Below are 13,081 nucleotides of genomic sequence, written 5' to 3'. Positions count from 1 at the left end.
GACTTCAGTAAACAGTTCACAATTACGACGGATGCCAGTGAATACGCGTTGGGGGCGGTGCTTTCCCAGGATAGCGAGAAGGGAGAACGGCCAGTGGCATACGGAAGCAGAAAATTGACAGACGCGGAATCACGTTATAGTGCCCTAGAGCGCGAACTATTAGGGATTGTGTGGGCAGTGGAGCACTTCCGACCATACGTGTTTGGGATGCGGTTTAGGATCCATACCGATCACCGACCTCTTCAGTAGGTAGGAAAACTGAAGGAGTCTTCTGCGCGCATCACTCGCTGGAAGGAGCTGCTGGGTCAATTCAATATGGAGATAGCCTATAAGCCAGGGAAGGAGAACGTGGTCGCGGATTGGTTGTCGCGGGCAATAACCATAAATGCAGTAGAGGAGGAACAAGGAGAACCATCGGGGGGGTCAGACAATTCCTAAGAGAATGGACTCCAGGGGAAGGGGAGACTCCGAACACGCAGCCGCGGGAGGAAGGGACTCTGTCGTCAGAAGACGATAGCACTACGGGAGATAGACCGTCCGAGATGGAGGAGGTAGACGAGATCGTGAACGACAAAAAACTACAGATAATTTGGAAAACAAGGACTTCCGGCCTTATGAAGGTGGAATTTTCCAAGTATGTGCAATCTTCGATCAACACCATATGGTCACAACCAGGGGCGAGAGAGGACCAGATATGTCGGGCGCTAACGGATGCATCGAAGGCGGGAAGAACTTATTATCTATACGTAGGGAATGAGGTCATATGGGAAAAGATCAAACGGCTGTGGAGACTGGAACAAGTGGGGATTGATAGGACGTTTATTCGATGCACGATGATGGTGGAGACTGTGAGAGACGGGGAACGGCAAAAGGAGGTTACGCTAGCTCACCATCAGGGAAAAACCAATCATCGTGGTGTGAGCGAGACATTACAGGCTCTCAAACGTCGCTATTTTTGGTGGGGGATGAAGAAGACGGTCCAGGAAGTTATAGGAGGTTGCCATATATGCCTCAGTACGAAGTACGACCGCCACCCGCCTAGAGCCGTGCAAGAGGAAACACCCACTGCATCGGAACCACTTAGTGACATCCAGGTTAACTCATTTACATGGAAAGGGTTCAAATGGATAACAGTCTTCGACCTCTTTAGCAAGGTGGCCATGGCCCATCTGGCCCAAGATAGGACAGCGGAGGCAGTAATAGTCGCGCTGAGAACATGGTTCCAATTTTATGTGGTCCCTAGGCGAATTTCCTCCGACGGGGGTCGTGAATTCGATAATGCCACGATCAGGGGAGAGATGAAGGTGCTAGAGGTAAACTGGCATACTAACACCCCAGGTCATCCTAAAAGTAGAGGGAGTATAGAACGACTGCATAGCATTCTGAGCGACCATCTGCGGGTATATCATGCCGATAAAGGACTGGAGCCGGATGAGGCAATGGTAAGGGCGATTGCCGCGTATAACCACTCCATTCATACCACTACGGGGTTTTCACCTTTTGAAGTCCGCTTTGGCCTGCAAGGGAGACGAAGGAACTTTATGGATACGGCGGAGGCGGATGGGGAAATCGTGAATCACGGGATGGTCATGCGGAAGTTGTGGGAGAAAGCGAGAGGGCGAATAGAGAGGGAGAAGTGTCGGCGAGTGGAACGACAGAATTTAAACCTTCGGGATGTGATGGGGGACATTCGAATTGAGACGGTCGTGTACCGCCGTTTAGGGTCCAATAGGAGTAAGGAATCTCGGCGTTATGAGGGGCCATTCCGGGTGATAGCCATTAGGGAACATAATGTGGTGACCATTGAGAGTATACAAGAACCGAGAAAAAGGCGGACGGTTCACGTAGAACAATTAAGGTTCTCAGTGCTAACGACTCCGGAGACACCTGGAGTGCCTCCTCCCTAGCTCAGATATACAGATTTTCGTTTTTTTTTGTTTTGTTTTGTTTGTTGTTTTGTAGTATATCGGAGTGTAAATAGGAAAGAGTGTGAGTGGATGACCAGTGTAAATAGCCTTAAGTTGTATATATAAAATTGTGTAAATAGCAAAATGTTAGATTAAGTTTAGTAACGAGTTATAAAAGTGTGTAAATAGCAAAATGTTATATTAGGTTTGGTGAAGTGTGTATATTTAGTTTTCTTTTCTTTGTTGTAACATATAGAATGGTATTTTATTTTTTGTTATTTTTACTTTTTGTTGTAGTTTACGAGGAATTGTTCGTAAACTGGCAGGGGGGAGTTATAAACAGAGCATAGGTATTATGAGTCTTAATACCTAAACTCCCCATGTAAACAAGCCAGAAGGTATATATGTAGCATTATACAGAGGAATAAAGCAGTATCTTAGTTAAGCGTGCGTGTCTCATTTCGTGCCCTTATTTTCCTTTTTTTTTTACTCTTGAGTTCTGACTCATCATAACTTATATATATATTTATATTTATATATATGGACAGGCTTCGCAGATAGATGACCTTAAAATACCTTTGGGTAAGAAAATGATTCATCTTTCTTTTTTCGTAATATATTTGTATTGTACTTTCTTTTATTTTCCACTGAAGGGTACGAAAAAGAAAAAAAAAACAAATAGATCAGTCTTCGAAATACAACCGAGTTGGTCATTTCTCTCTCTCTCTCTTTTTTATAGTTTTTGAACTCACAAACGATATTAATGGATTTAAAAAGATAAAAATTAACTACAATAATAAACAGAATAAATAAAATAAAAGTAGAACAAATAAAACAAAACTTAATTTTTAAAAAAAATGGAAGATAAGAAAACAACAATACAATTTTAAAATGACCATTGCGTACTAGCCCGGGAAGGACAACATGGTCGCGGACTGGCTTTCAAGGGCGGTAATGATTAGTGCAATCGAGGATGAGTAAGGTGAACCATCTGGAAGTGGGAGACATTTCCAAAAGAGTGGAGCCCAGGAGAAGAAGAACATGAAATGCCGGACAACGACAACAGGGTTGACACATCTGAAGACGAAGACTCAACTGCAAGGAGACCGACGGAAATGGAAGAGCTAGAAGATATCATAAACAACAAACGCCGTCAGATCATCTGGAAAACCGGGGAATATAAAGATAGCGGGAAATATGGCAGTTGTAGTATCACAACTATCTGATTCTCAATGGGTATCAAAGAAGACCAAATTTGCAGAGCATTGAAAGATGCATCTAAACTGGGACAGACTTACCACTTGTATATAGGCAATGCAGTCTTTGGGACAAGGTTCAGCGTCGCTGTAGGGCGGAGAAAATCTGTATAGACCGGACATTTATACAGCGCACGACGATGGTGAAAACTGTCCGAAAACCAGAGTGCCAAAAAGAAGTGACGCTCGCCTATCACCAGGGCAAGACGAATCATAGGGGACTGAGACTCTACAGGTGTTGCGCCGCCGATGCTTTTGGTAGGGAATGAAACGCACCATCCAAGACACCATATGTAGTTGTATAGTATGCCTAAGCGCCAAATATGACCGGCACCCACGGCAGGCGATGCAGGAAGAAACGGCCCAAGAAAAGTGATCTACAGGTGGACTCATTCACTAGGAGAGGATAAAATTGTGTCACGATAATAGAAGTCTAGTAAATTAGCAATGGCATACCTTGTGACAGAATACCCAATAAATGAAAACAACATGAATACGAGCAACTAACCTATCAAACCGACAGTAGACAAAATGATGTAAACCTCAACTGATCTGTTGCATGACGTCATTCTCCATTAAACAGACCTATTAACAGACTCTTATCCATGTTAAATTTTATCCACGTTAACATGCTAAAAGAAGGAAATATTTCTCCATGTAACATAACTTTTCTCTTTTAACATGTTAAACTAAAGATCACTAAAACCCATATTGAGAGGAGTAGGCCCGCTACATAATTTTGTCCCGCCTTTGGACTCTGCTAACGGCGGCCCTGTACTTCATTTGTAATCTTAGTAAGTTATTACTATATTGCTCAACTCCTAGGTCTATGATCGATTACGGAAGTGAGACTTTCTTAAAGTACACTAATCATTAGCATTAAAAAAAAAAAGTAATAATCACTTTCAACCCAATCCAGAGGAACTACCAGCTCGTGTACTTTTTCCTTAGCAAGATCTGTAACAAATGGGGAAGAAGTTATATTTTACTTAAAGAATACTTAACGATGATAAGTTCTGGTTTGTTTAATAATATTTCACACACCAGTGCACTTCAATATTTGAGTGCTGTTAAAAGAATTATCAAAATTCACATCAAATTTATAGGAATACTATTATACAGGCTTGTAATATATTGCTATTGGCATTGGTATTTGGTGGGGGGAACAAGTCCGGCAAGTGAGCATAGAGGTCCTTTTTGACGATCCCTGAGGGCTACCTGAGTTGCTACAACGTACTAACCAAGGTGGGAATCTAACCCACAACGTTCCAAGCGCTGTGGAACCTACGCCCTAACCAGCACGGCCGTCATGTTCCTAGCTTGTTACATAAGATTCATAATATGTGTAGTATAACGGAACATTCCTCTTTTTTCTCTTTGAAATTACTTCAAGTTTACTATGACATTAGAATAGTAGTCGGGTGAAGTACATACTAGGACGAAACTCAAGACTTCAAAAAATACTTTAATATAGTTTATTTATGTTTGCACAGAACGATGTGGTCACCCAACCACCATACCCAGTTTTTAGAACACAGCACTATGTTTTTAAGGTAGAACTTTTTTATTACCCCATTCCCTGGTCATTTCTGACATAGGCAGGAGGGATTATCCTATTATAACTCCATGGTGGGAGTCATGTTTTCACTTCGTTAGACCACACAAAAAAATTAGTCGAGAGCCACAGACGGTCCGTTTAAGGAAGAACTATAATGAATCATTTGAAGAGTAGATCACATTCCTGTCATCTACTGGTAAACTATCCTCACCACATACGCCGATGACGTATGTGTGCTTTCAGTCAATAATAACTCTTCAATTGCATCCCAAACTCTCCAATCCCATATCACTGTAAAATTCTCAATGCTCCTTTCTATGGGACAAATAAAATCATCCATGAAGACCTTAATGTTCCATATGTAACCGATCTAGCCCGAACTAGATATCAATCCTTCAACTATAAACTCCCTAACCACCAAAACCCTCTAGTTTCTAACCTTGCTTCTTCGTTTATTCCTGACAATCGTCTGAGGCACCTGAAAAGAAGATGGCCTTGAGACAGTACAGAAATATTTTTTTTCTACAAACCTGTATCACTCCATTTTGATCTTATATCAAATTTACTAGATCTATCTTCATATAAATACGGTTTTAAATAGCAATAAATAAATAATAATAATATAGAACTAGAGGGGATGCTGTGCCCAAGTGTATGAAGAAAGTCCCTTGTGAACAATATTTATTATTTATTTATCACCCTACCGCTCCTATTAGACCATACGGGTGTTCGCAGCAGTGGGTACAACTCATTGCTGCATATGACAAACATTACATAGCTGTGCACACTGCTTGCTCTTGCTACAAAATAAATCTTGTTCTTCTATTGAGGCCTTTCTGGTGTAGCTTATTCTCTCCTTTCTAGAGAGAAGTGAGTGTGACCCTCAGCCTCTTTCCACCCGTACACGAAGGTCTTGTAGTGCGGGTAGTTTTCTTTGTTCATCAGCTCAGGAAGATTGCTCTCCATCAGAACATCAGAACAGAGTCCTGTTTCCCTCATCATCTTGGCTCTCAGTGCTTCATAGGCGGTACAGACAAGTACGACGTGCTCGGCGGTCTCGGGAACCTGACAAATTGGGCATAGATGGTTGATGTTGATGCCATGTGCGGCGAGCTTAGCTCGGAAACCCCCATGCCCCGTGAGGAACTGTGAGATCCAGTAGCCGGGGAGGACCCAGGTTGATTCTAGGCGTGAAGCAACGGTAGGAAAGTACTTCCTTAGGGTGGCCCCTTTTAAGCAATCCACCCCACCGTCGATTCCATTCTTGCAAGGTTTCTTCTCGAAGGATCCTCTTCCATCTATTAGGGCTTTCACCAGAACTCTTCAGAGCAACATCATTTTAGCTTTTGTGTGACTATTCATTATTAGTGACTAATTCCACACCACACGCAGGCAGAGGAGTAGAAGTCAAGATTAGAGAGAGATGAGAGATAAGTAACCCATAGATACGTATTGCAACATTGTTGCTGATACCTTCTACAGCATATTGTGGACATTATTCTCACGATATTAAATTACCTAAAGTACTTACTGCAGCTACTGATTTCATGGACTGGTAACGTCTCCATATCTGGCAGCGCGCCGAAGGCATGAGCTGCCCTTTCTTCTTCTTCGCTTAAGGTCCCTTTTACTGAAAATATTATCAATCATGTTATAATATTTCCAAAAATATTTATTTATTTTTTATCTTTGGTATGTAAAGAAATTTCGAATCTTAATTCCAAAACTTCCTAATTACATTGTTTATCTAAAGCAAAATTTTGAAGTTTGATATATTCCTCATATATATGACGATAATAATAGTAAAGTTAAGAAACAGAAAGAATGATCAATGTGCTAAAGGTGAGTTCTAATATAAAAAAAATAATAATAAAAAAAAAATAAAAACCTTAGTAACAACAGTGGGTAGCACAAAGGAGACTATGAGCGAGAACATTAAGCATTCTTATATTATTATTATAAATCATCTACTGTCGTAAATTTCTTTATAATTTGACAGTAAAGAGATCAATATATATACTTGTTTACACCAGCGCCAGTTCGTTCACTACTCTAGGTACCCTGAATGTATACTGAAAATACTATCCCAAATTAGTGTGGAATGAGAGTTTAAATTATGAGACATTTTCTGCTTATTTCTGAGCAAATATATATTCCAGAGACCAAAATATAACCCTTGAGGGGGCAAATGAGTTAGTAGGTTAGTTTAATGATTATTTTGATAATATAATATAATAACAACTCTTTGGGTCTCAGATATTGAGAAGTGATGGCCTATCTTTGTGATATGTTGTCACGTCTGAGAGTCTTCTCGCCGCATCCCTCGTCCAGGTTGAGCCATGTGTCAAGTGGAAAAAATGGTGAAGACCATGGATTTCACCTGGTGTTCAAAAAAACGTCGCTCTGTCCCAGCAGGCAGGCCAGCTAGTCCTCAGCTGTGGCGTGGTAGTAGGAGCTGTGCAGGTCCTAACTTGCACACCATATAGATAGTATCAGGCGGCATCGTAGTCGCGGTGGCTTCCGGTGTACGCGGCAAGGGGGAGCATCATAAAATAAGACTTCATATTAAATAAAAATACTAAGGGAAAAAAATCGGATTATGCAAATCCGACAACCTCTTATGAACATAGTTCTTTCCAGCACATAAATATATTTTTTCTTTAGTGGTTTAACATCATAATGTACTCTAAATTAGAACCGTAAGGATGGATAATCCTGATGGTTACCAACCTATTGTAAACAGAGTGGGAGAGTCCTCATTTTTTCCGAGGGTCTCTCACGAAATTAAAGTCAACCCGCCCTGGCTAAATGCGAACTGGCACCACTTTTGAAACGATAACACTAAGTTCGTGGCTTAATAAGCTCGAACAGTATTCTCCATCATATATTTTTATCGTCTCTAAACTGGTTTCTAAAACACTAAGAGATTTGGCCTATTTTTCACCTTTAGCCTTCATATAATACAACATAGAATACAAATGCTTCAACAGTTCCCTTTTAAGTCTTCTTTCTAGTTCTCCATCGAAACAAGTAACTTTTTTTCAGTTGTTATTCGAAAACGTTCACTGACTATTTACTACCTTAGGACACTAAGAAGTCAAAACTAATTCACCCACCTACCCAAACATATCCCATTTTTTCCGTTTCCTCCGGCGGAATTTCATCAATTATGCTGTCCCTTGGCCGGTTATTCGAAGATCGGGAGGAAGTAGAATCGTGGAAGAGTTTCCTTGCTAAACAAAACATTACATGATTAGTGGGTATCATATATTTAACAGTACTTATATGCATTTTAATTATGAAGTTTATTTAATAGTAAAATCAAATGAAGAAATGTTTTGTTCATCCTAGAACAGTTAAGTTGTATTTGAAGGGTGGTATAATCCTAATCACCTTCAAAGCAAAAGTGAAGCCAAAAAGGCTACGCCCACAGAGGAAAAGTTTTGCATTGCCCGAAACGTTATGGATCATTTGAGTGGGAAAATCATTTGAGGTAGTTCTATCTGAAGAGTTGAATCTAATTATCGAGGAGAGGATAAGTTGTCTAGCAGGTAGCATGAAATAGACGGACTAGTACTGTAGAGACAGGAGTCAGCGATACTAGTTTCTGGGATGAAACAGAGGGAATAGAACTGTAGAAACAGGAGTCAACTATACTAGTTTCTGGGATGATCAGACGGATTAGAACTGTAGAGACAGGAGTCAGCTATACTAGTTGTTGGGATGAATCAGAGAGACTAGAACTGTAGAAACAGGAGTCAACTATACTAGTTGTTGGGATTAGAACTGTAGAGACAGGAGTCAGCTATACTAGTTGTTGGGATGAATCAGAGAGACTAGAACTGTAGAAACAGGAGTCAACTATACTAGTTGTTGGGATGAAACAGAGGAACTAGAACTGTAGAAACAGGAGTCAGCTATACTAGTTGTTGAGATGAATCAGAGAGACTAGAACTGTAGAAACAGGAGTCAACTATACTAGTTTCTGGGATGAAACAGAGGGACTAGAACTGTATAGACAGGAGTCAGCTATACTAGTTGTTGGGATGAATCAGAGGGACTAGAACTGTATAGACAGGAGTCAACTATACTAGTTGTTGGGATGAAACAGAGGGAATAGAACTGTATAGACAGGAGTCAGCTATACTAGTTGTTGGGATGAATCAGAGGGACTAAGATAATCGAATAAGAGAATTAGGGAGCAAATGATACTGAACTACAAGGATCAAGTCTTGGGTAAACGTAGTAGAAAAATCAACACTAATAAAAGCAGAAACAGTTATCAGACTGAAATGCCTAGAGCATAGCGTTACTCTTGCTATGACAAGACCTCATCAGAGGAAGCTCGTGTAGCAATTATCGAAATAGCCTTCAGTAAAGTCCTTATTTATAGGGCTAAAGAATTTGACTGAAATCGGCAAACCGTCCAATCTAATATGCTTTAAGTTGTTCTGAATGTTATTTTTGTATTATTTATTTATCGACATTACATAAATTAATTATGTGTGAAAATAACTATAAAAGAATGAAATTTATAAATTTGAGATCTGCGATGAGGCTTGTTTCTTTTGTTTAACTATTTATTCGTTTTAACTTGTAAATTAATTATGTATTTTATAACTTATTTATTATTTTTTAATTTGTTTTAACTTTACAACTATTATTTCATTTTTAATTGTTTCTAAATTTCAGTTTATTTATAACTCCGTTTTTTAATACTTTTTTCAAGTCCATAAATTAAAATAAAATTTGTATTCAGTACTTATGTTGAGTCCCTGGAAAAGATACATATGAGAGGAATAGAATTAAATATATTTAGTTATGTATTATAATGTACAGTTGTAAATAGCAATAAATAAATATTAAAATATACATATATATATAGTTATATATATATATTTAGTCAGAAAGAAAACATGAAGAGAAGATAAGAGAAAAAAAGTGATAGAAAGCTGATAAAGAAACGAAAAAATAAAGCAAACAAAATTAATGTAGTCTGATTATAGAAAGAAAAATTAGGATATGTAGTTTTAAACGGTGAAAAAGAAAGAAAGAAAAAAAAATTATAACCTTGTTAATATTTTATATTAGTATTTATATGTTATTATAACATTGTTAATTACTTATACTGTATTGATGTTTTATTCTATGAGTGATTAGTATGCTGTATGGTCGAAGAAACCCATGGTTTTTTGGGCAGCATTACTAGTAATTAAAAAAAGCTCTCCCCCCAGTTACTGCTATAAAAAATTAGTATCGAACTAAACTTTTCCTGAAATTATATCCACAACATTTTATAACCACTACGTGGTCCCAAACATTGATTTTGGGGGGGGGGGGGAGGGCGAGACATGTACATTAAACCAGAATAAAAATCACCCGTCTCTAAACATATCAGTATAATACAAGAGCCCAACAGGAGAAAAAAGGCAGTTACTTCACCTCAATTTTTAATTATTTTAGTGAAAACTATGTATAATTACTAGCCAAAATTGGTGAGTCGGCCAAATATAGGTAGGGGAAATAAAAAATGGCGGCTCTTTCAAAACGTTAAAAAGATTAGTCGTTATTCGCAACTCTATATCTTTAAAACTACCAACAATACAAGAAAACCTCATAATTTTAAGTAGAATAAATTTGCTAAAATATGAGCCCTAACGGAGCTATTTACATTCAATAGTTCCCGAAATATATATAGCTTTTAAAATTGCAACACTTCATAAAAAATGTACTGAAAAATCAGTGGTTAGTGAATTTATCTTTACTAATCTATATATCTCAGGAACCATAAGACATACAGATGTCTGCCAGCACTCCAATTAAAGTTAGTTAAATGTACTTTAAAATAGTTTATTAGTTTATAAGGAGTTGTAGTTTTTATAATATTTGCTCAAATAAACAGATTTATAGTAGTTCGGACAAAGTAGCATGTGCAAAATTTATATTGATACACAAATATAAAAAAAACTACTACCCCTACGAAGATAAGTGACATAAACTACTTTATAGTAAGTTAAATTACTTTTATGGCAATCCACAGCAGAGGTTATATTTGCCTAGTGATCTACAGCTGATCAACCTATTCTATCAATGGTGGGGAGTCAAGTTTTTCATCTTATGGGACCGCCTCTTTATGAAAAAAGTCAATGGCCAGAGCCTGATTCGAACTGCAGATCTCACACCGATAGACTAACCTTCTGAGCTATGGTCGGTCCATAAATTACCTTTATTTTGAGTCCTGGCAGATAAATACGCCTTATGGTTCCTGAGATATATTTTTCCAAAAATAAAACATTTTATCCGAACAACTATAAATCAAAATTTTGTGAATTTATGTCAAATTTCATAAAAACTACTACTCTGACGAAGATAAAAATCATAAACTATAAATCTGTTTTATCATAAATTATAAATAAATTTATTTTATTTTTTATATTTTTATTAAATAGATTTATATAATCATGAAATAACTGCCTTTTTTTTCTTCCTGGCTTTTGTAATTGTAGGAATGTGATGGCCGTGCGGGTTGGGGCAGAGGTATCTAAGTTCCCTGTTCGATTCCCACCTTAGGCGCATAATATTTATTTTTCGGCGGTCCCGAAAAATGAATCTTAACACTAACACCTTGATTAGTACGCGGTACCAGATCTGGTAGCCGTTAGGGGTTGACTAAAATGACCAAGAGGTCCACTTGCCATACTAGCCTCCTCCCCCCCCCCCAATACCATATATATTTGTGCTATTTCTACTTTAATTTTCAGTAATAGCCTCCCTCCCACTAGTAACGAATTAAGTTTATGACGATTTTATTGCTTTCAGAAGCAATGTGGATCTCCATTATACAGTTGGATACTCAAACCACCAGATGCCGCTCTCGATTATTCCACCAATCGACGTTAGTGCTCGGATTCTTTTTTTTCCATTCTCTTGAACAATCCATTAGTTTTGAAGAAACATGCAAAACGAGTTCCTTTTCCCGCAGGGTTCACTATAAACAGACTAGAGTTATAAGATGGTGTAAACTGGTTCGAGTTACGAGACGAGATGGGAAACGAAATTGTAGTGATTAGAGAGACATCGTACGACTACCCCACTTAAGGTACTACTTTACAGCCCTTCTTTTCTTTCCATTGTATCTTACAATCAAAAAGCTGTTACTATTAGGTTTGTTCTAACGATCAATTTTTAATGTTATCAAACTGTCCGGCGTATTCAGGTTACAAGTTTGGACATCGAAAAACCGTTCTGCGCATGATCCTTGGAACAAACCTATAGTCTTCGATGCCATAGAGCACATAAAGCACCAAATCCCATTGACACAAAGTTTCTATACTAGATCCAGAAAATAGTTACCCAAAATTGCTCCAATGGAATTGTCTCCAAACATATTATAAATTTTAGGTTAATTTTATCGTTAAATTAATACCCAATCAAAGTAAGAAAGCCAGAAGTTGGCCTTCAGATCAGATTTCTATAAGAAATATAGATTTTTTCTGTAAGAGTTTTGAATGCTTTTATTTGGCAATTAATGACTGACTCTATTTAATGTACAATTACAATAGAATTCATTAATAATTACCGGCCATCAAGATAGCTGTTTGTCTTCGGTAAATTTATTCAGTTTTATTTTACAACTTGTAAAATATTTCTTCTTTTTCTAACACTCTTAAAGATTAGGACAAACCAAAAAAAGCCAGAAAATCACGGTAAATTTAGGTTAAAATTACAGTTAGATTTTTATCCATATGGCTACCTGAAATGCGAATTTACAATTATTAGCACATGAAAATATAACCGAGAAGATTTTTTACCGTTTCGAAAGCGTATGTGAAAGGGAAAATAGATAATAATTTTAACATGTTTTAGTTACGTATACCAGATTTCTTTGTGCATTTCTCACTAAGATTTTAGAATATACAGCACAAAATTTAAAATTAGATGTCTTTTAAGGTGCGTTCTCGAGAGATAAGAACGATTTTAGAGGGTTATTAAAAGATTTACAAGCCAAACTGCGTGTTGCCTGTTTCAGCAGCCAATTATAATTCGTAGTAGGTTAACTTAACAGAGAGCCTAAGTTGCTGGGGATGCCAAACCTTTGCAACCGCTGGAATACAAAAGGACACCAAATGATATCGAAAGCACAGGAAATGTCAAAAAGGATCAACAATACGTATTTCTTCGCCCGTAACTCTACATCTCTCAGCAGTGAATCTGTTGTTACCTTGCCACGGATCGAGCTCATCTGCCAGGATTAAGTATAGGTCCTAGGCTAGTGACCATTATATATTCCACAAACTTGCTCATTATTGGGAGAAGGGTGATTCTTTCTGTATTTCCTTATCCTTGCCTCTATCTCTTTA

General features: G+C 37.9%; 1 protein-coding gene across 4 annotated transcripts in view; it reads right to left on the bottom strand.

Annotated features, from left to right (window-relative positions):
* The window catches only part of LOC106678920 (DNA ligase 1), a 20,410-nt gene extending 7,918 nt beyond the window's left edge, over nt 1–12,492 (bottom strand). The window contains exons 1-4 of one of the 4 annotated variants that reach the window (XM_067049128.1): nt 12,301–12,492; nt 7,842–7,954; nt 6,240–6,351; nt 4,067–4,120 (exon numbers count right to left, since the gene is read on the bottom strand). In XM_067049128.1, the coding sequence (XP_066905229.1) occupies nt 4,067–4,120; nt 6,240–6,312 (127 nt within the window). In that variant the 5' untranslated portion in view covers nt 6,313–6,351; nt 7,842–7,954; nt 12,301–12,492. Of the gene's footprint in view, nt 1–4,066; nt 4,121–6,239; nt 6,352–7,837; nt 7,955–12,300 lie in introns of those variants that run through there. The other 3 variants (XM_014417781.2, XM_014417782.2, XM_067049129.1) reach the window with 3 other exon arrangements.
* Nucleotides 12,493–13,081: the final 589 nt, after the last annotated feature.

The sequence above is a fragment of the Halyomorpha halys genome, unplaced genomic scaffold (assembly GCF_000696795.3).
Source record: "Halyomorpha halys isolate HHAL.00 unplaced genomic scaffold, Hhal_1.1 Scaffold168.1, whole genome shotgun sequence".
Taxonomy (NCBI): domain Eukaryota; kingdom Metazoa; phylum Arthropoda; class Insecta; order Hemiptera; family Pentatomidae; genus Halyomorpha; species Halyomorpha halys.
Note: the sequence above shows the minus strand (reverse complement) of the source record. Positions and strands in the feature narration are given on the sequence as shown.